This window comes from Bubalus bubalis, chromosome X (assembly GCF_019923935.1).
Source record: "Bubalus bubalis isolate 160015118507 breed Murrah chromosome X, NDDB_SH_1, whole genome shotgun sequence".
Lineage (NCBI taxonomy): Eukaryota > Metazoa > Chordata > Mammalia > Artiodactyla > Bovidae > Bubalus > Bubalus bubalis.
In genome coordinates, this window is record NC_059181.1 from 86,675,833 (window position 1) to 86,701,707 (window position 25,875).

The following is a 25,875-nucleotide window of genomic DNA, read 5'->3' on the forward strand; positions in this document are numbered from 1 at the left end:
AATATTTTACCCAACCCTGTCTACACTTTAAGCTCTACTGGTAGCTCATCAAGAAAATCAACACAAAACCAAATGCTATGGCTGAAGTTTCTGGCTCTTGAGAAAAAGAGAGAAAAAGCATCTTTCTTCTATCACGTCCACTTATGAAGAGGTAAACTCCTCTCATAAGCTTTGTTCTGAATTTATATTGTGTAATACATGAAAATTCACAGATAACTTTAACACAGATAACATTTGTTAATGACAAGAAGTGGAAAGGTGATGAGTGAGGACCAGGTAAGGTACATGAAAAAGAAGGGAGAAGAGGCTAGGAAGAAGAGAAGCAATTCTGATTATATTTTTTACAGAAATAATATTGCATTGAACAAACCTCACTCTACCCTCAAGGACCTTGGGTTCCCAACTTTTCTTACTCTCTAGCAATCTCTTTAAGGAGCTATGATGTCCAGTCTGATGAAGAAAGAAACACACTTCATGTTGGATTCTCATACCACCTGCTAGTGGAAGAGGAGACAGCACTGCCACTTGGGCTGATGTCTTCCCCTCCACTCACCACTACCACTTATTATTATCTTTTAAACAATAGCTATCTGCCACTTTTCTTAGAACATGCATCTTGAAGGAATTAGATTTCTTAGAATTCTCATTCTCAGCCTTTTGGCTAAAAGGCAATGGCACCCCCACTCCGGTACTCTTGCCTGGAAAATCCCATGGATGGAGGAGCTTGGTAGGCTGCAGTCCATGGGGTCGCTAAGAGTCAGACACAACTGAGCGACTTCACTTTCGCTTTCCACTTTCATGCATTGGAGAAGGAAATGGCAACCCACTCCAGTGTTCTTGCCTGGAGAATCCCAGGGACGGGGAAGCCTGGTGGGCTGCCATCTATGGGGTCGCACAGAGTTGGACACAACTGAAGTGACTTAGCAGCAGCAGCAGCAGAATCCTCATTAAGCCTTTCACTCCAAATGACTGAGCCATACTCGGGCAAAACAAATCCCCCCAAAAGGATCACTGGATCCTGGTTCTAAAGAATGACAAATGTTTCTGTTACGTACCTCAACCTGCTGGCAGATCTGTATTAGCTTGGCCATTTGATTTTCTAGTTCACTGTTGCGCTTAACCAGGTTGGTGAGGTTCATCTCCAGAGTTTGCTGCCATTGCCAAATACGAAGCCAGAGGGAAGCAGGGAAGATGGGGGAGAAAGAAGAAATTTTCGATGAGTTTGAGACCCAGTATCATGTGGCTATCAGCCAGTCAACAATTATTTCAAAGATTCATTGCATATGGGCCAAGCACTGTTCTAGGTGCTGATTAATAATGCTGTACCTTTGCTCCAGATTGCCATTTTTGGGGAAAAAATGACATCCATGACTTTGAGGAAGTAGGAATTTAATGACTTTAAAGCAACTGTATGTTCTCCATAATATTTTTAAACTTTTAAAAGTATCTCAGAGTCAATATCTCATTTTGCACTCATGGTAATTCTGTGACATAGGGAAAACAGGTTTTATTCTCTCTTTTTTACAGGTGAGTTGACTAAGAAAACTATAACTTATTGAACAGTTACTACTTGCCAGACACTACTTGGGGCAATTTCATACATATCATTTAATAATTATGTCAGCATTTGACAGATGAGAGAAATGAGCTGCAGAGTTGGGTTAAAGTGCTTTGCCCAGTCATAAAACTAGCATATGGCAAAGCTAAGACTGAAACTCAGGTCTCTAGTCATCAGATACAGTTTTGCCTCAGTATTCCATGATATTTTTTTTTTGTCTTTGGTGATAACACTATATTTATCAGTAGGTTCTTTAAGAAAAAAAAAGATGGTATTTCAAATGTGAAATTCATCAGAATCTAGCTTTCTATCTCACAGTTTCCCTCTTTTGGCACTAAGCGAGCTTACAGAAATGCCAGACTTCAAACTGCAAAGCCTGGCTGTATCTAGACAGGACATCTATTGCTTACTATCATTTATTGGGACATAGATTCTTTGCAAATTTGTTTATTACAACAGGGTTACAGCACTACTAAGACCTCCTAGCATATTTTCAGTTGAGCATGCTACTCTTCCATTCATCCTGTGGGAAAACAAAAACAGAATGTTATTCACTCTAGATTAATAATAGGATTTTTTAAAATTACTCCTCATTTTCAAGTCTTCAGCTCTGGTGGCTGCTTCTCTTCCAGTACCTGCCCCAATAACCATTCCTCTCTCACTCACCATCCCAACAAAGTCTGTTCCAAATGTAATATCCCAACTTCTGGGCCTTTATTCTGCTAGCATAGCATGCCTTCCCTTGGTCGTGCCCATTGCTTCATTGCTGTCTTCATCGTTCCTACAGTTCATAGTTGTTCAAAGTTCATGTTTTGGGCAGAGGCAGGGAAGAGGGGGCAAGGAAGAGTGGGGAAAAGGTGAGAGGACTCATGTACTTCGCCCCTTTCTTTTCTGCTAGGTAGCTGTGGTTCCTTAGTATCCTTGACACTGTCCCACGAATCTATCCCAGGTGAGTATTCCCATGGATATATGTATTGCTAGGACAGGTAATCTGATCTCACTTGTCCTCAATCTGGATTACGAGAATCAGCTTAATCCCTGCTTCTTGCCAGATCTCTCTTGGGTTCTCTGGCTTTATTCCCATGGAAGTGAGTTTTCACCATTTGTTCCATTTTTTTTGGCTTGGGCACTGTGTCTCTCCTGGCCTTCCTTAACTCCACCACCATCTCAATCTGTGGTCTTCCCCTTAGCAAGGAAAAAGGAAGAGAGAGAAAGGAAAACACGAAGGCCCACAATTATTGATTTGGATGTAAGTTCTAAGCAAAGAAGATGTCAGGACAAAGGAAAGAGATGGCAGTTCAGAGACTTAATACATAAGGTATTTCGTTTGTATTTAATACAGAAGGTATTGCGCACCCACTCTATTCAAGGTGCTTTGACTTCAGAGATAAAGAGGAGATGAAATTAAGATGGGTCTTAGAGAAGGAGAAATATTATATGATATCCTTACACATGAAATCTAAAAAAAAAAAAAATACAAATGAACTCATTTACAAAACAGAGACTCACAGACTTAGAGAATGAAATTATGCTTCCCAAGGGGAAAGGGTAGAGGGAAGGGATACTTAGGGAGTTTGGGATGCACAGGTACACACTTCTATATATTAAATGGATAACCAACAAGGTCCTACTGTATATCACAGGGAACTCTGCTCAATGTCATGTGGCAGCCTGGATGGAAGGGGAATTTGGGGGAGAATGGATACATGTATATGTATGGCTGAGTCACTCTGCTAGACATCTGAAACTATCACAACATTGTTAATTGGCTATACTCTAATATAAAAAAAAGCTTTTTTTAAAAAAAAAGGCAATTAATTTCACCAAGTACTTTAGAGTGTTTTTTTTTTTTTTTTACTTTACAATATTGTATTGGTTTTGCCATACATCAACATGCATCGGCCACAGGTGTACACGTGTTCCTCATTCTGAACCCCCCTCCCACCTCCCTCCCCATTATAGAAGGGCAATGTTTTCTATGTAAAAAGCATTCTTATGGCCCATATTGGGGGCCTGTTGATTTCCTCTGTCAGCATTGAAGTCTAGGCCCCTAACATCAGAACATAGATCCCCCATAACTGTCCACCCTGAGACTCTTACCCAGACCTGTGGATTCAAATTATTTTCAACTGGATGGTGATAGATTTACTTATTCATGGTACTTATCATAATTTATACTTAGATAGCTGTTGGTGCTTGTTTATTGTCCATCTTCTGCTCTAAAGTGTAATTTCATCTCCCTGAAGGGGAGTTATGTCTGATTTGGTCTTAGTTGCAACCCCTCTGCCTGAGGGGCATATTATAGTTCACATATACTGAATAGAGGAATTGAAAGAGTGAATCAATGGACATTCATGACAACTAAGTTTTAAATATGGGCCCTAGAACTTACTTTGAAATAGTTAATATTTTTAAAAGCCTTATAATGGATATTACTAAGTTAAATTTTGGGGGGTTGATATTTTTTATATATTTATTTTTATTTGTTTATTTGGCCGTACCAGGTCTTGCTGCAGCACACGAACTCTTCGCTGCTGGCATGTGGGATCTTATTTCCCCAACCAGGGACCAAACTCTAGCCTCCTGCATTGGGCTCGTGGAGTCTCAGCCACTGGACCACCAGGGAAGTCCCTGATATTTCTTTAATTGGAGGATAATCGCTTTATAATATGTGCTGGTACTAAATTAAAACTGATATGTATTTTATTAGTACTATGAAGGCCATTATATTAGCTATCATAGGATATTCATTAGTGTACATGTTGATTTCTTTGGGTGTCATGTAAATATATAGAGGATATATAATATGTGAATAGAAAAAAATTAAGATGGGTCTTGAAGGATTTTAATAGAGATGAAGGAGGGCAGGGCATTCCAGGCACAAGGAACAGCATGAGCAAAATAAAAGGGAATAAAGCATAGGACATATCCAGGGAACAGAGTTGAGTTTGGCTAGAACAGAGGGTACAAAAAAATAGTGGGGCACAAGGCTGGAAATGGAGATTGAGGCCGTTATGAAGGTCTTAAATGTCTAGGTGAGGAGTCTGTACTTGTTTTTCAAAGCAGTAGGGGTTTATCAAAGGCTTTTGAGCAAGACAATGACATAATCAGGGCTGCATTTATGAGATCAACCTATGTGGGGCAGACTAAAACAAGAAGACCTGGGAGCAGGGGCACTGGTCAGGAGGAGACTTGCAATATGCAAAGCAGTTGGTAATCAGATATGGGCCAAGCTAAGAGGATAATCAAGAGAAACGTGTTTCAAGAAAGGATTTGTCACTCTTAAATATGCAGAGAGGGCAAGAAATATGAGGCCTGATAAAAGGCAGCTGGATTTGGTAATTAGAGGTCACTGGTGACCTTTGAAAAAGGAGTTTCGGCAGAGTTTTGGAAGCAAGTGCCAAACTCTGCAGGGTTAGTATGTCAATAGTGATGACGTAGAGGCTACAAGTCTGGACTCCTCTTCAAAAATTGAGCCATAAGGTGAATATGATGGAACTGTAGTTTGATGAAAAGGTCCAGCTCAAGTTAGAGAGTAGGCATGGGTAACGGATACAATCAGTTTGTGATTTCCTCAGGCAGAGTGGTCCAGATTCCTAGATCAGTGGACATTCCATGTATCACAAATGACTCTATCGACATATTAGGTAAATATAGTGTAGATTGATGAACTCAGAGCAGATATAATGTTAGAAATCTGTATTTCAACTGTACTGTGTTTTCTTTCAAACATGGGATTCCAAGGGGAGAATGTTTCCTAACAAACGCATGCAACCTGTTGCAACACTTGTCATGAAACTGGTATCTTATAAATAATTCATAGTGTAGAGCAGTACTAATCCCTGCCGTGTGTTCCTCATTTATGGCTCACAACTGAGACTCACAGCTTCTGTAAAGCCACTGAAAACAAAAATTAGGGCTGAACATACAATGTGGGGTCTGATTAGACTATAGACCTTGGGTTACCATCACAACATTATAGCAAATGGTTATTTCGCTTTGCCCATCCCCTAGCAATTTGCTGAATGCCAGCACATTTTATCAACCCAGAACTAGAACTGACAAGATGACTCTAATTTCAACCTTACTTCATTAATATGAAAGTGCTTGGAAAAATAAATCTTTGGCTAATGAAAACACCATCTGTTGATGGCTTTTTGCCACTGTTTTCTTACATTACGAGACATAATTCGAGGGAAATACCGAACATTTACTTACTCACTTCCTATTCATTTACTGGGAATTAAAGCCTCCTCTCAAACTGGAATTGATTCTCAATAGCGAACATATGCAAAGGGAAGCAGAGAACTGAAGCAATTATGCAGTCCATTTCCTCACCCTTCCTTATCATGCCTAGCCCTAACGAATCATTTGCAACTAGAAATTCTGTGTCACTCTAGTTTTGAATGATTTCATTGATTTGGCCAAGTAATTATCATGGCTATATGCTGCTGCTGCTGCTGCTGCTAAGTCGCTTCAGTCGTGTCCGATTCTGTGCGACCCCATAGACGGCAGCCTACCAGGCTCCCCCGTCCTTGGGATTCTCCAGGCAAGAACACTGGAGTAGGTTGCCACATATGCTGAGTAAACTAAAAGGATGTGTGTGTGTGTGCACATGTGGGTGTGTGCAAAATCTTATGTAAAACATGTCTCTTTGTTGTTGTGTTGCTCTTGTTCTTTTCTCATGCAGTCCACTTAGTGACTGGGCCAGGCTCTCTCTGCCTAACCCTAGTTAGTGCAGTTTTCTCTGAACACTTGATCTATGATAATGAGCGGGCCCAAGTGGCAGGGGAGATTGGAATGGAGATATCTGCTGGAGGAAACAGGACAGGAGGTTGGCAGGGAGAGCAGGATGAAGCTCCCATTTCCTGCTGCAGGAGGTTACCTCTGGCCCCTTCTGTGCTTCCCTGAGGCTTAGAGAAGCCATTTAGCTATGAAACTGTGACACAACCTGCCCCCTCCACACTTCCAGGTGACTACATTTGTTAGAGCTCTCGCAAAACTGTACATGTGTCTAAATGGCACAAAGTGAGGGGAAGACTTAGCTGATTTGCATAACTGAGATTTTAAAAGGCCCAAGTTAGCTTAATTGGCAGTCTACACTGATTACATTTTTACCCAAGTTCCACCTCATTTGTGTCATATAGACTTGGCCTGTTTGTGTTTTGTTATACCCTTCCCAAAGAGGAAAATGCTTTGCTATTTCTGAGAAAGTCAGGCACAGGCTATTCTTCTTCCAGACAGCTTCCCATAAAAAGAAATGGCTTCACTAACCCTCTCAAATAATTGCTGTGTTTTTTTTTTTTTTTCACTTCTTTAGACACAGGTTATTTCAGATAACTTTATCATTGCTTCACTCAAGAAATCTAACTACACATTCAAACACCAGCTCTTCATTAAAACCAGAGAGTCCCCTTATGGCACACACTTGACCGTGATCTTCATCTGTCATGCTCCAGGAAGGCACATGTATTCACGCATATATGAGCACACCTATATACACCTACCTGACACAGCAAGTCTTGAAGCCTAGAAATGGGCAAAGCCTTTCTCTTTTGTTCTATTGAAACATGTTTTATTGCCACTGAATGCCACAGAATTCTCTCTTGCTTTCTACAAGGTACAAGGCGAACATTATCTAAACCTAGACAAGATCCCCGCTGTTTTGATGTGGGAACTGAACCTTGGAGGTTGCAGGGAGAAGTGAATGGAAGAAAGGCCAACCCACCCCAAATCTCAGCCTTCCCAATTGACAGCAGACAACTTCATCTTTAAAAATACTTGGAGCCAGTGACCCCATTGCTATTCTTTGACAAGCTCTTTTTGACATCCTGTCTATTCACTGATGTTCCCAGCTCTTCCAAAAGCCAGTAGCCAAAATCTTAGCACAATTTTGGGGTCACATTCTGCCTTTTTTTAACTGCTTGTCTTAAAATACTTACTTTGCTTTTGCTTCAGTCTGTCACTTTATGTATCAATTACATATGGCCTTTCAACAGCAGAACACACCATCTGGTCCACAAACTGAAGCCCACACCCTTATGCCTGAATTTATTTCTTCCCCAAACATTTATTTGCTGTTGTATAGACACAGGCTTTGTCCCAGAATGAGAGGCAGGTGACATACCGGGGATATGAGATCTGCCCTCCCTGAGGGTTTCTTGGGGAGCCAGCAGACTGGTCTTCAAGCCAGGTGAAACAGGTGGCCAGCCCTCCTCTTCTCAGAAGGTCCTGAAACCATCCAGCAGAGATGCACCCTCTCCCAGCCTCCTTAGCAGAAATTCTACACGAACGACCTACAAGCTACACACTCTTTTCTTTTTCCTCTCTTCAGGGGTGTATCCTGGTTAAGTCTCTAGCTTAAATGTGTAAATTATGATTTGGACCTTCTAAAAGAAAACCTATACTAAAAACCTAAATCTAGTGTTTACTTTGATAATACTAACCAAAGGAACTCTACTTTCGCAGAGGCCTCACTACTCTCTTTCACTTGCATGATTCTTTTTTGCTCCTGCCTCTTCATACACATCCTCCCCTTTCTCCTTCATTTGTTGCCACCCTCTGTTGTCTTCCTTCTAGACCAGGAGGGTGATTCAGGGCTTGCTCCTCAGCTCTCATTCAGCCCACTACTGCAAGCTTCTCCCTCCATGCTAAAGACCCTCAAACCTATGTCTCTGGCCCTGATCTTTCAGCCACCACAAAGGCCCAAATGTCAACTCCTTCTAGAACATTTGCCCTTTCAGTTCTGAGAGTGCTCCATGCTCAACTTCCACCAGATATTTGAACAAACTATTTTCTCTGGACTACAACACTCCTTGCCCCTAACCCAACCTTGTCCCTCAACTGGGGGTCCAAAATGCCACCCAAAGTCTCTTTTTTTGCCCCTCCTATGTAGTCTCACACCCTCCCCCCACCGGCCCTCAGTGCCTCCACTATCACTCACCACAGTCTTGTCACTGTGTTCTCACTTGTCTGCCTCCCCACACTAAGCTGAGCACTCCACCAGGGTTGGGGCTGTGTTGTGTTTATCACCAGAACCCCAACACCTCTTCTAGTGATTGGCACCTAATAGGTGTTTGGTAAATGTTTGATGCGTGGTAAATGTTTGATGCGTGAGTGAATATTAAGTGATCCATGATCAATCACATAAACTCAAATCTGAAGTCAAGTCAACCCCCGAAACCACTAGCCCCTTTCTAATTTCTCTATTTCTATGTCCAATACCACCATTCTTCAAGACATCTCCTCAAAAATCACTTTTTAATTCTTTCTCTTCATTATCTATAAGTACTGTATTCGTTCTCCAAGTCCTGTCAATTCTTTCTTAAGTTTCTCTCCAACTGGCCCTCTTCTCCAACAAAATCATTTGATTCCTGCTTTTAGCTTAGTGACTTCCTTTCACCGACCTTTCCTCTGTGCTTCAGAGTACCCTGTGCAAACCTCTGTCATGGCACTTATCATACTGAATTCAGAGATGTCCTTATCTATCTCCCTTATTGAGCTCAAAGTTCCTCAGGGCAGATACTGTGCCTTATTTCCCATGTCTCCAGATCCTACTACAATGACCTAAAGACCCAGGGATCAAACCCGGGTTTCTTGCTCAGACGTATTCTTTACTGTCTGAGTCACCAGGGAAGCCCCATCTCGTTTATTAAGTGAAGTCTCTCAGTCGTGTCCAAGACTCTTTTCAACCCCATGGACTGGCTTCTCTGGTGGCTCAGATCATAAAGCATCTGCCTACAATTCGGGAGACCCAGGTTCAATCTTTGGGTTGGGAAGATCCCCTGGGAAAGGGAATGGCAACCCACTCCAGTGTTCTTGCCTGGAGAATTCCATGGACAGGGAAGCCTGGCGGGCTCCAGTCCATGGGGTCACAAAGAGTCAGACAAGACTGAGAGACTAACACTTTCATTTTAAATAAATAAAATGCATGCTCATTAATTGCTTTTTAAATGAATGAATGAGCCCCAGAGCTAAATCCCTGGGGCTACAGTTTAAGTTCTTGTCTGTTCCATCTTCAGGGGAGATAAAGAACAAGACATTACCTCATATATCAACGCTTCATGAACTTGAATGTCATTATTACATTTTCCCCTTTAAACCTCACTTCTTTGGGTTTAATAATTCTTGTTTCTTTAATCTTTCCTTGTTTATATTATATTTCTGTAATATGTTCTTTTGCCCAATAATAACAGACAGGAGTTTCATCCACCCAAGAACAATCTTGGAGTTAATGTTTTGTAAGCTGTTCTCAGACTGATGATTGTTAGCTCTTTCAGATGTTGATGAAGAGGAGACTTGGGACAAAAGAAATAAAAGAAAAACAGAAAGATAAGAGCACAGATAGGGCTTCCCTTGTGGCTCAGCTGGTAAAGAATCCACCCGCAATGCAGGAGACCTGGGTTTGATCCCTGGGTTGGGAAGATCCCCTGGAGAAGGGAAAGGCTACCCACTCCAGTATTCTGGCCTGGAGAATTCCATGGACTGTATAGGTCTCAAAGAGTCGGACACTACTGAGCGACTTTCACTCACTCACTCACTCAAGAGCACAGATAGTTGGAATACCCACTTGCTAAACTTACTCTCAAATCTGAGAAACAACAGAAAACATCATCCAACACAGGAGCCTGTTACTACTACTAATAGCGTCAGGGAATCAATATAATTATTGGAGGGAGATAAAGGTGATTCAAATGAGTCTTAGCACACAGTTCAAGTAGAAATGGAATAAAATGCATTTTTTTTACCCTCCCACACACATACAGAACATGTACAGATTTATACATATTCTAAGTAGTCAGGGGCAAGTCTTAGACAATTAACAGACTACAGATCTACAAGCAAGAATGATTTTAAGTTTGTGAGATGAAGGCTGGTTTAGCTGGAAAACCCCATGACAGATATTACAGCTCAGACAGTAAAGAATCTGCCTGCAATGTGGGAGACCTGGGTTCGATCCCTGGGTTGGGAAGTTCCCCTGAAAAAGAAATGGCAACCCACTTCAGTATTCTGGCCTGGGAAATCCCATGGACAGAGGAGCCTGGTGCAATACAGTCCATAGAGTCACAAAAAGTTGGACATGATTGAGTGACTAATACTTTCATACACACACATCTACCACTGTACCTTAGAGGGTGCAAATCTGGACACAAATGTTCTGCTCTTATAATATCAATATTTAGCTAGTGTGATTCAGTACCTAAGTGGGTGAAAGTGAGAAACAATTCTTTCTGTTCCTTCGGCTATGGTAACCTACCCTGTCCTCTTAAAGATTTGTCTCATCATGAAGCTCATTTATTGGCGATCCCTTATCTCAGGATGGGGTCTACTGAACCCCTAATTCTCCTTAGGGTGACCACAGAAAACCTGCCCTACACTCACGACCCCTTCATACCCCAGTTATCCACAGATTAGCCCACAGAAGATGAACACAGGCACTCTCTCCTCTTCACACAGAATGACACACATTTATAGATACACAGACACACACACAGATTAAATTCTCAGCCACCCACCCACGCAGAGATACACATACTCGTGTATAGTGACATATACAGATGTATGCAAATATGCCCTCTCTCAACCCAGTCTCTCATAAAGATATTTCTCCTTATTTCTCTGATATTCATCCTGGTTCAGAAACAAACATCCATTGGTAGATAAGCTGTGAGGGTATCTGTTTTGGCAGACAGAAGTGGGTGTCAAGTGGGTGAGTAGACAACCGACTGGGAGAAGGTGGTGGCTGAGTGAGAATGGGTGGGTAGATGACAGAGTGACTGAGTAGGAAGAAGGACAAGTAACCCACTATGATAAGATTCTAGAATATCATATTTTCCAACCTTTTAACTCTCACTGTGGTTTTCTTTTGAACATTCTCCAAGTCTCATATCTCCCTTCTCTTTGTCTGGCAATCTTTAGCTCTCTCTGTCTCAGTCTTTGTTTGTATGTGTGTGTGTGTTGAAGGGGGAGTGCGGGGGAGGAACTTTTACTTTCTATAGCAAAAATCTTACTCTAGTGCCAGGTAATATTTTATAACAACAAGATCCCTGATAGGTAAATGTAACTGCATTTAAGAATTATTTGTAGTAATGAATTTGTGGAAATGTAATAAGAAAAAGAAAATGTACTTGTTTATTCCCTTCAGGAAATTCCTCTATTCCCCCTGGTTTTCATCAGCTATATTTTTGGCAGGCTGTGGGCATGGAAATGTGAAGACATCACTCTCAAAGAGAATTATAATAATCACATCTGATTTATACAGATGTCACCTTAGGGTTAGGCAGTTAGAAAATCCAGCAGTCAAAATGGATAGGTACCTGAAATTGAGGACATGTCACACTTTTGCTAACACTCTGGTTTTTACCATTATTAGTAGTTCACAGGAGATTTTTTTCCCCCAGACTTATTAACTGTTAAAGATGGCAAGACAGCTTTATATCTTATGAGTATGGAAACAAGCTATAGATTCTGGTATACTTCCTGCAAATCCATTACAAAGATTTAATTCATTTGGATTTCTTGAGCCTATACTATGGGGTGCTAGACACAAAGGAAGGCTTTGGAGAAATAAAAGACACTGTGCATATGCGCTCAGTCACTTTAGTCATGTCCAACTCCTATGGACTGTAGCCCGCCAGGCTCTTCTGTCCATGGGATTCTCCAGGCAAGAATGCTGGAGTGGGTTGTCACTGTGTGCTCCAAAAAGACATTGTGCCTGGCCTCAAAGAATTTATAGTATCATTGGGGTGTGTTGGAGTGGCCTTACAGGATTTCAATAGAGCACTAAACAGTAGGTAGGACTCCTAAGCAGGCCAAAAGAACAGTATGAGTGAGTGTTAAGAGTCAGAAAAGAGAGTGGCATGTTTAGCTGATAGTCAGGAGGCTTTACTGGATGGTGAAGGTAACATGCTTGAGAGTGGCAGGAGGAAAAGATAGGTGAGCAAGCATGAGAACCAAGTTGTACAGGACTTGGAATACCCAGTTGAGATCTGTCCCCAGCAGAGAGTCACCCAAATTTGACCTCTTTTATAAAGCCAACATTTATTAATGCAATAATATCAATTTTTCGAAGGGGAAGAACTCATGTGACAATGAAAACTCTAAAATATGAAGCATTTTTATAGAAATGCAACATATATCATAAGCTTATATATACATACGGAATAGTAGATGAAAAGAGAATAGAGAAAATAATTACTCTGATAGGCCTTAAACTGTAATGACTGTCATGAACACAATTATTCTGTCAAATCAAAGAATTAATTAAACCACTGGTAGCCTTCTGAAGGATATTTAGATAGACTGGACAATTAGATAAAGATAATAAACGATACTAAGTATCCCAAATCCTCTAACCCATTTTGAGTACATGTTAAGAAGACAGGCTAGCTTCTGGTTCTTCTGACCTTTCATCTAAAATGTCATGATCTGTTTATTCTTTACTGAACAAATAAATATTTAAGACCACTAATCCTAATCAGGGAGGTTAGTGCAAAAAGAATAGTTAGAAATGCCACCAATGAATCTCCAGAAAAAAAGTACAAATAAACACTGCGTCAGTCACTGACCAGTAAGTAAAACCTCTTCCCTCCTCGGGTACGACTCCTGTGCTCCTCTGAGGGCCAGGGGAGTCCACTCAAGGCCATCTACCCTGTAGCTTCTGAAAGCTACCTTTCTCCTTTCTCCTTCAGGAAGAATCAAGCAGATTAAGGGGATAATCCTAAATGCTTTTCTAAATTAAAATTAACTCAAAGAAGTGAGGATATGTGACCCTAAACATCAGACTTCCTCTTTGCTTAATGTGGAGAATTAATATCCTTTTATTCTTGGCACCAAACCCAAGTGACCCCTACCCCACCCATCCCCCTCTCACACAAGCAGGACTTCTCTGTCCCTCCTCAAAGTCCAAGTTGTTCCAGACAACATAACAAACCACACAGTTGGGAATGATTCATATGTTTCCACTCTCTGTCCAAAAATGAGCAAAATAGTTTCCACTTAATTTATAATCTGAATTTTCTGCACATTTCCTAAAAATTTAAAGGGGAACAATTCAAAATGTGGTCTTTCCTAACTCCCCAAATTACTGATTAGTTACAGAGTAAAGTATCTTTTGGTAAAATACTATTATTTTACACCTATCCCTTGGAGACAAGGACTATAGCTGCATGATGCCAAATATCTAATCAATCATCCAATGTTTTCATGTTTTCGGATGTTTTCAAAAAGCTGGTGTTCTGTAGATACAGGCTTGGTCTATCCAGTCTTTTGTTATCTCAATGGTACATATGGATACAGATTTTTCTGTTTGGAATATTTCTCAAGGCCAATGCCTTATTATAGTTCCAACACCTGCAAATATTTGGCAGAGATTGTTCTCTCCTCTCCATATCCCCTGGTCTTCCTGCAACCCCGCTTCCATCTCTTGCTATTAAAAAGCTGTAAGTTTATACAATATGCTTTTTCCTCGATGCTATTAACTGTTTATCTGTGACCCAATGAAATGTGCAGTTGCTAGAGCATAAATTTAAGTTTCAAATCACATTTCATAGGAAAAATTTAGGTCCAAAACAAGGTGACAGCAGGCTACAATAGAAAGGATATTTAACTCAACTTAGCTCTAGAAGCTGAGTTCCAGTTCCAGTTCTGTGACTTTGACCAAATGGCTTAACCACACAAAGCCTCCATTTATACCAATTTAAAACACAGGGCTTCAACTGGACCAAGTCCAAGGCCAACCATCTTAGGATTCTAAGAATTGAAGCCAATGAGATTATTGCCCTCTGCAGTCTTGATATGAATGAGAATATCAACTTGAGTGAAATCAACAGATAAACATTACTCTTTGTACAAATTTATAAATATTAAATGTAAATAAAAATCAAAAGGCACAAATTGGACTTCCTTGGTGGCTCAGTGGTAAAGAATCTGCCTGCCAATGCAGGGGAAAAGGTTCGATCCCTGATCCAGGAAGACTGCACGTGCCACAGAGCAACTAAACCCATGTACCACTACTGAGCCTGTGCTCTAGACCCAGGCAGCTGTAATTCCAAACCCACATGCTGCAGTTACTGGAGCCCACTTGCCCTAGAGCCCATCCTATGCAACAAGAGAAGCCACCACAATGAGAAGCCCACACAGTGCAACAAAGAGTAGCCCCCACTTGCTGCAACTAGAGAAAAGCTTACACAGCAAGGAAAACCTGGCACAGCCAAAAAAAAATTTCTTTAAAAAAAAGCTAATTTCAACAAATTCCAAAAATTAAAAAGGGACAAACCACGGTCAGTGTGACTCTCAATATTGTTTTCAATAAATTACAGAATGGAAAGTGTATCCTATTCTGAGTATTACTACCCTCACCAACATCATAATTTTTACATAAGCTACAATGACTTTTCCATAGCATGGCAAGAGGGAAATCTCCACTCCCTTATCGCCCTTCTTCCATGCTGTCTGGGTGTTCCTTCTAGCTTCGCTTATATATCCAGGTCCTATTTTGGGATAGTAATCTTATTATTTGTTTAAACATTTTATTTTTCCGGAATTTTTGTTAAGTAGTTTCTTAAGAGAAATTGAGCCCCATAGCAGACAGGCAATGGTAATAAAATAATTTGCTGGATCTGACATTTGTTAACATCAACGTGAGGTAGTAGTGCTCTAAAATAGACAGGCACTTAGATTTGCACAAAAATATTATATGGCACAACAACTTCAGAAAACTCTGTCCACTGAACAGGAACTTCCCAGGAAGGGACTGCAAACAAGCACTTTGGTCTGTACCCCACAAAAATGAACACTGGCACAAAATGTGATCCTGGATTAAATATTTTTTGCCTTGAGTTTAAATGTTTACTTCAGTATTTGATGATCCCTCCTGACTTCATAGTACACTGAAGCCCCGTTTTTGTCTATTTGCTTTGTTTTTTTAAGGCAGATTTAGAATTAGCTGCCTTGTTAAGGGCTTGGTAGCAATTTGTAGTGGTCAATGCCAAAGCTTTATTTCTCTAGTGTATAACACATACAGTACTGTCCTCCATGAAAACCTCTCACCTACGTAGATACACTCAGACACCTCCACCCACATCTACACAGAGACACACCCAACCTTCCCATTGCTATATGCACAATTATGCAAATAAGCACATATGCTAATTGTAATACACCTACACAGGTGCTCACATACTTAAAAGAAGACGTGGAAAGATCATGGCAGAGATATATAGGGTATAATATGTCATCATCAGAGGAGAAAGGGTGCTGTTTCCCTGGGCAGACTATTAGTGTGGGCCATGGGCTAAATGCCCCAGAACTGGCCAGAGGTGAATGAATGCAAGCAGGTTTGTGCAAAAGATGAAACAGGCTACAGTGAGAGCTTGCAGGTTATAAGGCTATTTCTTATGAGAAGAACTTGGAGTTAATTCATTTTTGTCATATAGGAAAAGCGACTGATTTTATTAGGAAACTTGCTGACTGTATATAAAGACTATGTGTAAAGAGATAAAGTTGTGTAAGGTGTGTCTTCCAGATCCCTTACCTTGAGCTTCTCAAACCGATCATTCAGGGATGCGACCTGATGGTCTCGGTGACGCCCCACCAGTTTGCATAAGGCACAGATCAATTGGTCATCAGATACACAGTACATATTCACTTTCTCATTTTCATGGTCCAGGCAGGTGATCCCTCGAAGATGCGTGTCCGGCAATGGTTCCACCAGGCGGTGGCTGGTGAAAGGTTTCTTGTTGGGGTGTGTAGCCCGCAGGCAACGGTCACAGTAAGAGACCTCACAAGTGATGCACGTTTTCACTGCATCCCTTGGCGGGTCCTGCTCACAGAATTGGCATGCAATTCGCTCACTAGACATGGCGCTGCTGGGCCTGTAAGTCCTCTCTCGGCGGCTCTCACTTGGGGAATTGGGTCCACTGACGGAAGCCTTCTGGAAGCGGTCAATAATGTTCTGCAGAGTCACATTTCTCTTGAGGCCATCTAGGCCCCGGTGGTTCAGTGAGATAACATACCTGCACGTAGGACACTGGAAAGCAGTAATGGGTTCAATGGATTCACCGGAGCTGCAGCTCGAGACCAAGATGCGATGGGCACAGCTGAAGCAGAGGCTGTGAGCACAAGGGAGCAGAAGGGGGTCTTCAAACAACTCTAGGCAGATTGGACAGGTCAATTCAGACTCCAGTGTTTCCATCTTTAGTGAAAATAATCCTGCTGAGGCATTAAGAACCGCAGAGGCTGGGCTTTCACCTGCAAGGAACACAAAGAAGAAATCGTTAAGCATTTCCAAAGGAAATGTGGATGTAACATAATTACACTCTAACCCATGGAGGCTTTACAGGCTGGATTCCCCAGGGATGCTGGCGCACTAGGAAAGCGAGTTGGAAATTAATCAGAAAGCTATTCTCCCCCCTTGAAACCTTGTTTTTGACAAATGCCTGGGCTTATTTTCCTGCACTAATAAATAGAAGCTAGTGCCACCTCTGAATCCTGGTTTACTAACTCACATTCCTATTCACAGACCCTCTCCACTGACATCTCTTGTCCTGGACTATGATGCGTCTGAGGCCCTGCCAAATTCTCAATCTCCATTCGCCAGTAGTGTTCTCTATTTTACTTCCAAGCTGCTCCTATTTCACATCTAGTGGAAAGAAAACAAGGCCATATTTCAACCTAACTCTCTGGTTCTTGAAATGATACCATTCTAAGAGGCTGCATAAAAAAAGAAGAGCTTTCGAAAAATGTAGTTCTCAGTGCAGGATAATTATTTCTTCAGATAGGTGACCTTGAATTATTTCCTATTACCACACATGGAAATTTCTATTCCATATCATTTTTAGCAAACTGAGTTACTAGAGACAAAGAGGAAAAATATTAAAGTATAAAAATTATAGAATTTTGTTGGCTTAAAGTGGGAATCCAATTTATGAAAAGAGAAAGGCATTTTTGATTCTGAATAACTTTTGTTCATCATCTCACTATTACTGGAAAGTCTCATGAGGGCTTGAAGGTTTGATTCTGCCATTGGTATTTGTTTAGATTTTGTCATCTGTCAGAGATATCTGCATAGCCCTCTCACAGGACACTTAACTATTGAGTACAATTATATGTTGTCCCCAAGTACAATAGATGTATCCCTAAAAGCTATTTCTAAATCAAATGTTTTAAGTGCACTGAACTAACCAGCTATTTAATGGAAATCTATGGGAAACTGGACTGTAAAAGTGAAGAATCTTATTGTAAAACATTCTCAGTTGGTTTAGTAAGTTTAGATGTTTGCATAACCACCTTTTTAAAAAGAGATGTGCGCTATTCTTATTTTATAATTCACAAGTACTTAAAAGTTGTTGGCTAGTATTTTGTAGCTTATAACATCTATCTGCATTCACTGATAGAGATGAAAAAGTAAAGCAATTAAAATGTATATATATCAAAGAATTTTAGAATTGGAAGAGACTTTAGAGATGATAAATCCCAACTTTCACTCAAGGCAGGACTATTGCCTTTAGTAGTTCCATTGCTCAAATTCAACATGTCCATAAATGAACTTGATATTCTCCCCAGCCCCACAACACAAAACACCTGCTCGTCTTCCAATTTTCCCTATCTGTTGAATATCATCATCCAAGCCTAGAAACCCAGGAGTTCTCTCATTTACATGTTTATCACTCTGTTTTATTTAATACATGTATCTGTGTCTCCAGCTAACTCTCCTTGCAGGCATCAACTATGTCATATTTTTATTCATAGCACAGTGCCTCGCACACACTGGTTATTCAAAAATTGTTAAATGAAAGATTCCTTAAAGTAGAGGAAGTTAAAGGGACCTAGTGTTTACTAAGCACCTCCTGTATTCTAAGTACCTTGTTAGGAACTTTACACACAGTATTTCATTAAATTCTATCAAGAAGGCTGTACAGAAGGTACTAATGCTATACACATATTATGGTTAGGAAACTGGGGCTCAGCATTGTTAAGTAACTGAACCAGGAACCTACATACCCAGATCACTGGGGCAGTCTAATGCCAATGTCTGTGCTCTTTCCCCTACACCTTTATTTTAATCATCTCACCTCCTTCACTTGACAAATATCTTGACTATTTACAAGAGGGTTTCTAGACAGCATGTTTCCACTGCTATTTGAGTCTATGTCCCTCTGAGTTTCTCTGAATCTGCCTCTCACTCCTAGTCTCTTTCAGAATCACATCTCTTCCTTCTAGGCCCATCTCCACCTCACTCTGAATTTCTATTGTGTTCTCTTCCAGAACTGCAGGTCTGCATTCCTCAGTCTGTGTTGGAAGCTACTTGGGAGAATGGAGTAAGGTCTCCCACCAAAATGATAGGGGATCAAGAGCATTGCTGATAGGCCTGTCTCTGTGTTGAAACCTTTACAAAAACAACTGGTGTACCACAACTTTTCTAAATCTTAGAAACATGCCATATAAATTCCTCAGTACAGAGGAAAAACGCTGAATTTTCCTGCAATCCAAAAAGTTGTTCCTGACTAAATGTGACACTTGGAATGTCACTATGAAATTAAGCTTAGGAAAGCATGCTATGGAATCAGGATTGCCTTGGATAAGGTCAAAATAGGATTTCTGACCAGGGATTTCTGAACCTTCTAGAAATGTTTAAAGAATGCTGTGTATATATTACATATCCACTTTCATGGGGAGCAGATTGTCCATAGCATTTGAATTGTTCTCAAAAGAGTCTTTGACAGAAGGGAGTTCCCTGGTAGTCCAGGGGTTAAGACCCCTGCACTCTAATGTAGGGGTACAGCACAGGTTTGATCCCCGGTTGGGGAACTAAGCTCCCACCTGTGGCATGGTGCAGCCAAAAAAAAAAAAAAGTCCTTGACAAAAAAGCCAAACATCAGTGCTCTAAAATAACTACCTGAACTGATTGCAGGTCTATACAGAATAATATAAAATGTTTACAGTCTGTTGCTTATGGTAAGTAGCTTTTTCTATTAAACTGTTTCTACTCTGTTTTATTACAATTTGGGAGAATTGAGTATTTTTTCAACTTTTTCAAATATCTGTTCATCTCATCTCTCATTTATGAGAGACCTTGTTCTGGTCTTTCCTAGTATTTCAGCATCCTTTCAACCTATCTCCCATTTTCCCTACCTACCTGATTACCCAAGCACCTTTCCCCTTAAAAGCCATTATGAATTTGCCACGTTTGAGGCAGTAAATAATACCCTTTATAGGCATTATCTCATTTAATTTTCACAACAGCCCTCTAAAAGGTAGGTATTATTATTAAAACAACAAAAAAGGTAACTTGTCCAGGGTCACACTTGTTTGCAAGTAGCAAGGTGGAGATTCAAACCCAGAATAAAACTGAGAGTCCAGAAATAAACTCATATATTTACGGTCAACTGACTTTTGATAAGGGTTCCAAAACCATTCAACAGGGAAATAATAATTTTTTCAAGCAAGTGGCTTTAGGAAAACCAGTTGCCCACACGCCAAAGGAAGAAGTTAGAGATCTACCTCACACTATACACAAAAATTTACTCAAAATAGATCAACGATCTAAATGTAAGCACAGAAACTATAAAACTCTTGGAAGGAAACATAAGTGTAAATCTTCATGAACGTAGGTTAAGCAAGGGATTCTTAAATGACACCAAATATGCAACTGAAGAACAAAACAGATAAATTGGACCTCATCAAAATTTAAAACTTTCTGTAGTACAAATGACATCACCAAAAAAGTGACAACTCACAGAATGGGAAAATATTTGCAGATCAAATATGTGATACAGGTCTAGTATCTAAAAATATACAGAATGGCAAAGGATCTGAATAGACATTTCTCCAAAGAAGATATGCAAATGATCAGTCGGTATATGAAAAGGTACTCAACATCATTAGCCATTCAGTTCAGTTCATCTGCTCATTCGTCTCTGACTCTTTGCAACCCCATGAACTGCAGCACGCCAGGCCTCCCTGTCCATCACCAACTCCCAGAGTCCACCCAAACCCATGTCTATTGTGTCCGTGATGCCATCCAACCATCTCATCCTCTGTCGTCCCCTTCTCCTCATGCCCTCAATCTTTCCCAGCATCAGAGTCTTTTCAAATGAGTCAACTCTTTGCATGAGGTAGCCAAAGTACTGGAGTTTCAGCTTTGGCATCAGTCTTTCCAAAGAACACCCAGGGCTGATCTCCTTTAGGATGGACTGATTGGATCTCCTTGCAGTCCAAGGGACTCTCAAGAGTCTTCTCCAACACCACAGTTCCAAAGCATCTTCTGTGCTCAGCTTTCTTTATAGTTCAACTCTCACATCCATACATTACCACTGGAAAAACTATAGCCTTGACTAGACAGACCTCTGTTGGCAAAGTAATGTCTCTGCTTTTTAATATGCTGTCTAGGTTAGTCATAACTTTCCTTCCAAGCAGCAAGTGTCTTTTAATTTCATGGCTGCAATCACCATCCACAGTGATTTTGAAGCCCAGAAAAATAGTCAGCCACTTTATTTTTTCTGCTATTTCCACTGTTTCCCCATCTATTTGCCACGAAATGATGGGACCAGATGCCATGATCTTAGTTTTCTGAATGTTGAGTTTTAAGCCAACTTTTTCACTCTCTTCTTTCAGTTTTATCAAGAGGCTCTTTAGTTCTTCTTCGCTTTCTGCCATAAGGGTGGTGTCATCTGCATATCTGAGATTATTGATATTTATCCCGGCAATTTTGATTCCAGCTTGTGCTTCCTCCAGTCCAGCGTTTCCATGACATACTCTGCATATAAGTTAAATAAGAGTGACAATATACAGCCTTGACGTATTCCTTTTCCTATTTGGAACCAGTCTGTTGTTCCATGTCCAGTTCTAACTGTTGCTTCCTGACATGTACATAGGTTTCTCAAGAGGCAGGGAAATACGAATCAAAACCACACTGAGATACCACATCACACTCACTAGAATAGCTATAATATTACTTCACACACACTAAAATGACCAGAATAAAAAAAAAATAGCAAATGTCAGCCAGGACATGAAGAAACTGGGACCCTCATACATTGCTGGTGGGAATGTAAATTATGCAGCAAAAATAGTTTGACAGTTCCCCAAAATGCTAAATGAATTACCATACGATCCAAGAGAACTGAAGACATGCTCACCTAAAAACTTGTACATAAATGTTCATACCATTATTAATCACAATAATGGTGGGAACAACCCAAATGTCCCTCAAATGATGAACAGATAAACAAAAGTGGTATATCCATACAATGCAATATAATTCAGCAAGACAAGGAATGAAGTACTGATACATGTGGGGCTTCCCTTGCAGCTCAGTCAGTGAAGAACTTGCCTGCAATGCAGGAGACCAGGGTTCGATTCCTGGGTTGGGAAGATCCCCTGGAGGAGGGCATGGCAACCCACTCCAGTATTCTTGCCTGGAGAATCCCATGGACAGAGGAGCCTGGTGGGCGACAGCCCATGTGGTTGCAAGAGTCAGACACGACTTAGCAACTAAACCACCACCACTGATACATGCTACAACATGGATGATCTTTGAAAACATTATGCTTAAGTGAAAGAAGTTAGTTACAGAAGGTCACAGATTATATGATTCCCTTTATAGGAAATGCCCAGAACAGGCAAACTCATAAGAACAGAAAGCAAATTAGCATTTCTCAAGGGTCTGGGTGGGAGGTGGAGGAAATGGAATGTGACTGTTAATGTATATGGGTTTTCCTTTGGGGATGATGAAAATGTTTAGGAATTAGTGGTGACGATTGCACAGCTTTGTGAATATACTAAAAACCACTAAATTGTACAGTTCAAAGTAGTGAAACTAAGGTATGTGAATGTTATCTTAATTTTTAAAAAAGATTCAAACCCACAATCCAGAATGTGAACCACAGTTAACCACTATTCCACACTGCCAACTGTGTAATTCAGTAGTGTTTCTAAATTCTACTGAAGTGCTTACTCCTCTCAATGGCTTTTCTAGGTTGGTGATTGCCTGTCTAGGTTTTACAATACCTGGGATATCTCTAATGATCAATGGGTATCAGGAAATGATTAGCTCCCAATTTTTTATTCATTTAAAAATTGTAAGACTCCTAAAAACTATTTGACTCCTAGATCACAAAATACCTTTAAAAAGTACAGGAGGAAGTGGTACAACAAAAATAAAACAATGGCAGTGTTGCAACTTCAAAAAGTTTCCAGAATTAGAGAATATACTAAGGATATAGACAGGATGTAAACCTGATAGAGTGTCACTGAATGACAGGTAATCACAAAGTATTTTTTTTGCCAGAAAACGCAATAGTTTGTCATAAAAATGCACTGATGAAATGCCTGGGCAGGCAGGTCAATTGCCATGTTAAGAAACAAATGCCCACATCCACATCCACTGATTTGTTCCCTTCCGTATCATTTAGTTACTGCCGTATAGTCAAGTAAGAATGTTTATGGATTTGCCCTTGTTCTAGTATAAAATTGTTTCTGTACGGCTGACTGTCAGCCTGCACTCCCCCTTCAGGCTGAGACTCCTGAAAAAAAAGTTGATGAGAATAAACTATAAGAAGGTATCATAAGGCTGTGTGAGTAGGCATGAATACAAAGGAGGAGTTTCAATGCAGGCAATTAGGATAAAAATAATACATTCTACAGTTACAAAATGAAAAATTGACTTCAGCATTGCCCTTCAAATCCAGCATTCAGTTAACTCTGATCAGAGAAGCCGTGATCAGCACTTGGCAGAATGCTATTATTTCAAATGTTATTTGAACATAATTAAATGTCCATTTATTTCAACAGTTTATATTCCATCTAGTTTTCATCTTCTAGGTCTGTGGAGCATGGCTCTGGGCTCTCATTACCTCCCTGAGGAGCCACAGTCTCCTTTTATTCACAGAAAAACCAGGAGTATAAAACCCAGCCTGACCCCTGGGCTGTAGAATGAGGATTGAGGCGAGTAGTAGGCTTTATATTCTGCAGGATATTAACATTAATATCCCATGAGCTGAGGTTCTCCTTAAAACACTAGAAACTGTCCCTCTGCCTTAGAGGATGAGCAAATGAGCCCTGGCTTAGTCTGATGTTTCCTTAACTGTAAAATGTCGTGCAAGTTGCACTAGAATCACCAGACGATCTCTTTAAGATGTTTTCCAGCTCTGACATCCTATTATAACAGAGTTCTTACTATATGTTACCACATAGGAAAGACAGCTGGGATTAATGACAACCAGCTCCTCAAAACACAAATCTTATTTATTAGTGTGACTTGAAAGGCTGACAAGCGATGGGCATCATCATGAAAGAAACTGGAAATAAATAAACAAAATGCATTACTTACCCTTGGCTAAGCCAAGGTGCTCAAGGACAGTGGCTGGTTTTGCCTGTTGTACCTCCAGGAAGACATACTGGATGTTCTGGGGGACAACTAAAGGGGGAGGGGCATCCCATGGGAGTACAAGCTAATGAAAACACCTTTTGGAAGAAAAGGAAGACACCAAATTCTAGAATACTATTTAGTAGGAAAGGACCCCTCTACAGCACAAAAATGATTATTTGGGAGTGTAAAAGGCACCCAATGCATAGAATTCTCATCCTAAAAAAACGGAAGACAGAAACCCAGAAAAAAGAGACTATGTGGTCAGTAAGTATAATTAACAGTCACTTTATATTTGTGTACCAATTTTATACTTTTCAAATGGCTCCAAAGCTATCATCTCATTTGATCCTCTCAGCAAAGCCTGATTGTAGTCCTGGCTCTAAGCTGAATTTGCTGAGTGATCCCAGGTAAGACATTTAAATCTTTTGGGCCACAGCCTCCTCATCTGTCAAATGAAAAATACCTGTGTTACCCAATATCACAGGCTTTTGGGAGGATCAGATGAGAATAACATTATTAACTTGCTTTATAAATACAGATATTCTCAACACACATTCACAGATGACAGATACAGAGCAAGTTATTAAGGAAATAGTGAATGTTTGGAAATAAACCCAAAATGCATAATGGTTGACATAATAGAGGACAATTACACTCCCCCACAAGTTTTCTGGAGGACATGCATCTGACTGTGGTATTTTACATTCCCAAATGTATCCCCTGTTAGACTGGAGTTCCCCCAAAGGGAAAAACTATCTCTCTTCTTTTTTCTTAAGCTTTTATCATGCACAGGGAGAGCTCAGGACTGGAGGTTGATTACTGACTGACAGCACCAGAGCCAGCTCCTGTCTAATAGGTTATTAAAGCCTACTTAATATTTTATAGTACATAGATTTAATGATCATTACAATAATTAGCTCCTAAATCCAACCATTGGCTATTTGATACAATATAGTCATCATAAACATTAAAATGAATATCACAATAGCAGAACTAGAAGTCCTAGATCTGCTACAAGCACAAAAGATTAATCTAAGTAACCAAGAAACGGATTTGCCAAGGTAACATCTGATAATTGTCAAAAATCATAAGTACAATTCATAACACCTTTATCTTAATGCCAATTACACCAGCAGTTTTGGGGTTGGAGAACAAACAATTTACCTACTGCTAAGAGGATAGCTTTCCATCTATTCTAGGACTGCTTTTCGCGATCTCTGCTACCCAATGAAATATTTGTAAATTTTTAAATGTTCAGGGGCACACCTGGATGGACAGCCATCTCTAACCTCTACAGAATAAAACTGGCAATATATGTATGTAGGGCATGTTGTTAGGTGTTAGGCTGAGAGGACCCCAAGTTCAGGTCAGAAACAAGGGGCAGAGAACAGAAGTGTATTTGAAATCAAGCTTCTACTCCCCTGGGAGCCACATGGATCCTAGCAACACTGAACAAAGGGCTATAGACAAAAGCGATCAAGGATTCTGGACCATAAACCATTTTTCTACCTCTGGGCTGTATACATTCAGACATGTCACAGTCCTGCATTAGCATTATCTCCCACGCCCACGAGTTATATCCCTAACTGGTCAAACCGCAACTACTGGGATTTTCTGTTTCAAGAGGATTTTAGGTTATATAATGAATTTGTTATCAGATCTTTTGGTTTCTGTAAGAGGAAGATCCAGAGACTGGGGCTACTGTTCATCAACTAGAGGAGTCTGACCTGCAGGAAAGAGGCTGAGAGAAAGCCCAAGGTCAGGCAGTCGGAGCTCTGCACGGAGAAAAGATCCCAAGTAGGATAAGTCTTACTAAGGATACTTTGCTAACCCACTTAGGCAGAACCAATACCCTTATTACGAATTCAAGTGAACCCCACATGAAGAAGGGAGTGGTGGGATGTTGGCACATTGCTCAAAATCCCTCTGTCACCCATATTAACCATCT

The 25,875-nt window shown here is 40.4% G+C and overlaps 1 protein-coding gene across 6 annotated transcripts in view; it reads right to left on the minus strand.

The window, feature by feature from the left end:
* MID2 (midline 2) overlaps positions 1-25,875 on the minus strand; it is a 108,900-nt gene that overhangs the window by 78,621 nt on the left and 4,404 nt on the right. For 5 of the 6 annotated variants that reach the window (XM_025277313.3, XM_025277312.3, XM_025277314.3 and 2 more), the window contains exons 2-3: positions 16,092-16,807; positions 1,056-1,151 (exon numbers count right to left, since the gene is read on the minus strand). In XM_025277313.3, coding sequence (XP_025133098.1) covers positions 1,056-1,151; positions 16,092-16,751 — 756 coding nt within the window. In that variant the 5' untranslated portion in view covers positions 16,752-16,807. The remainder of the gene's footprint in view (positions 1-1,055; positions 1,152-16,091; positions 16,808-25,875) is intronic. The other variant, XM_025277311.3, reaches the window with a different exon arrangement.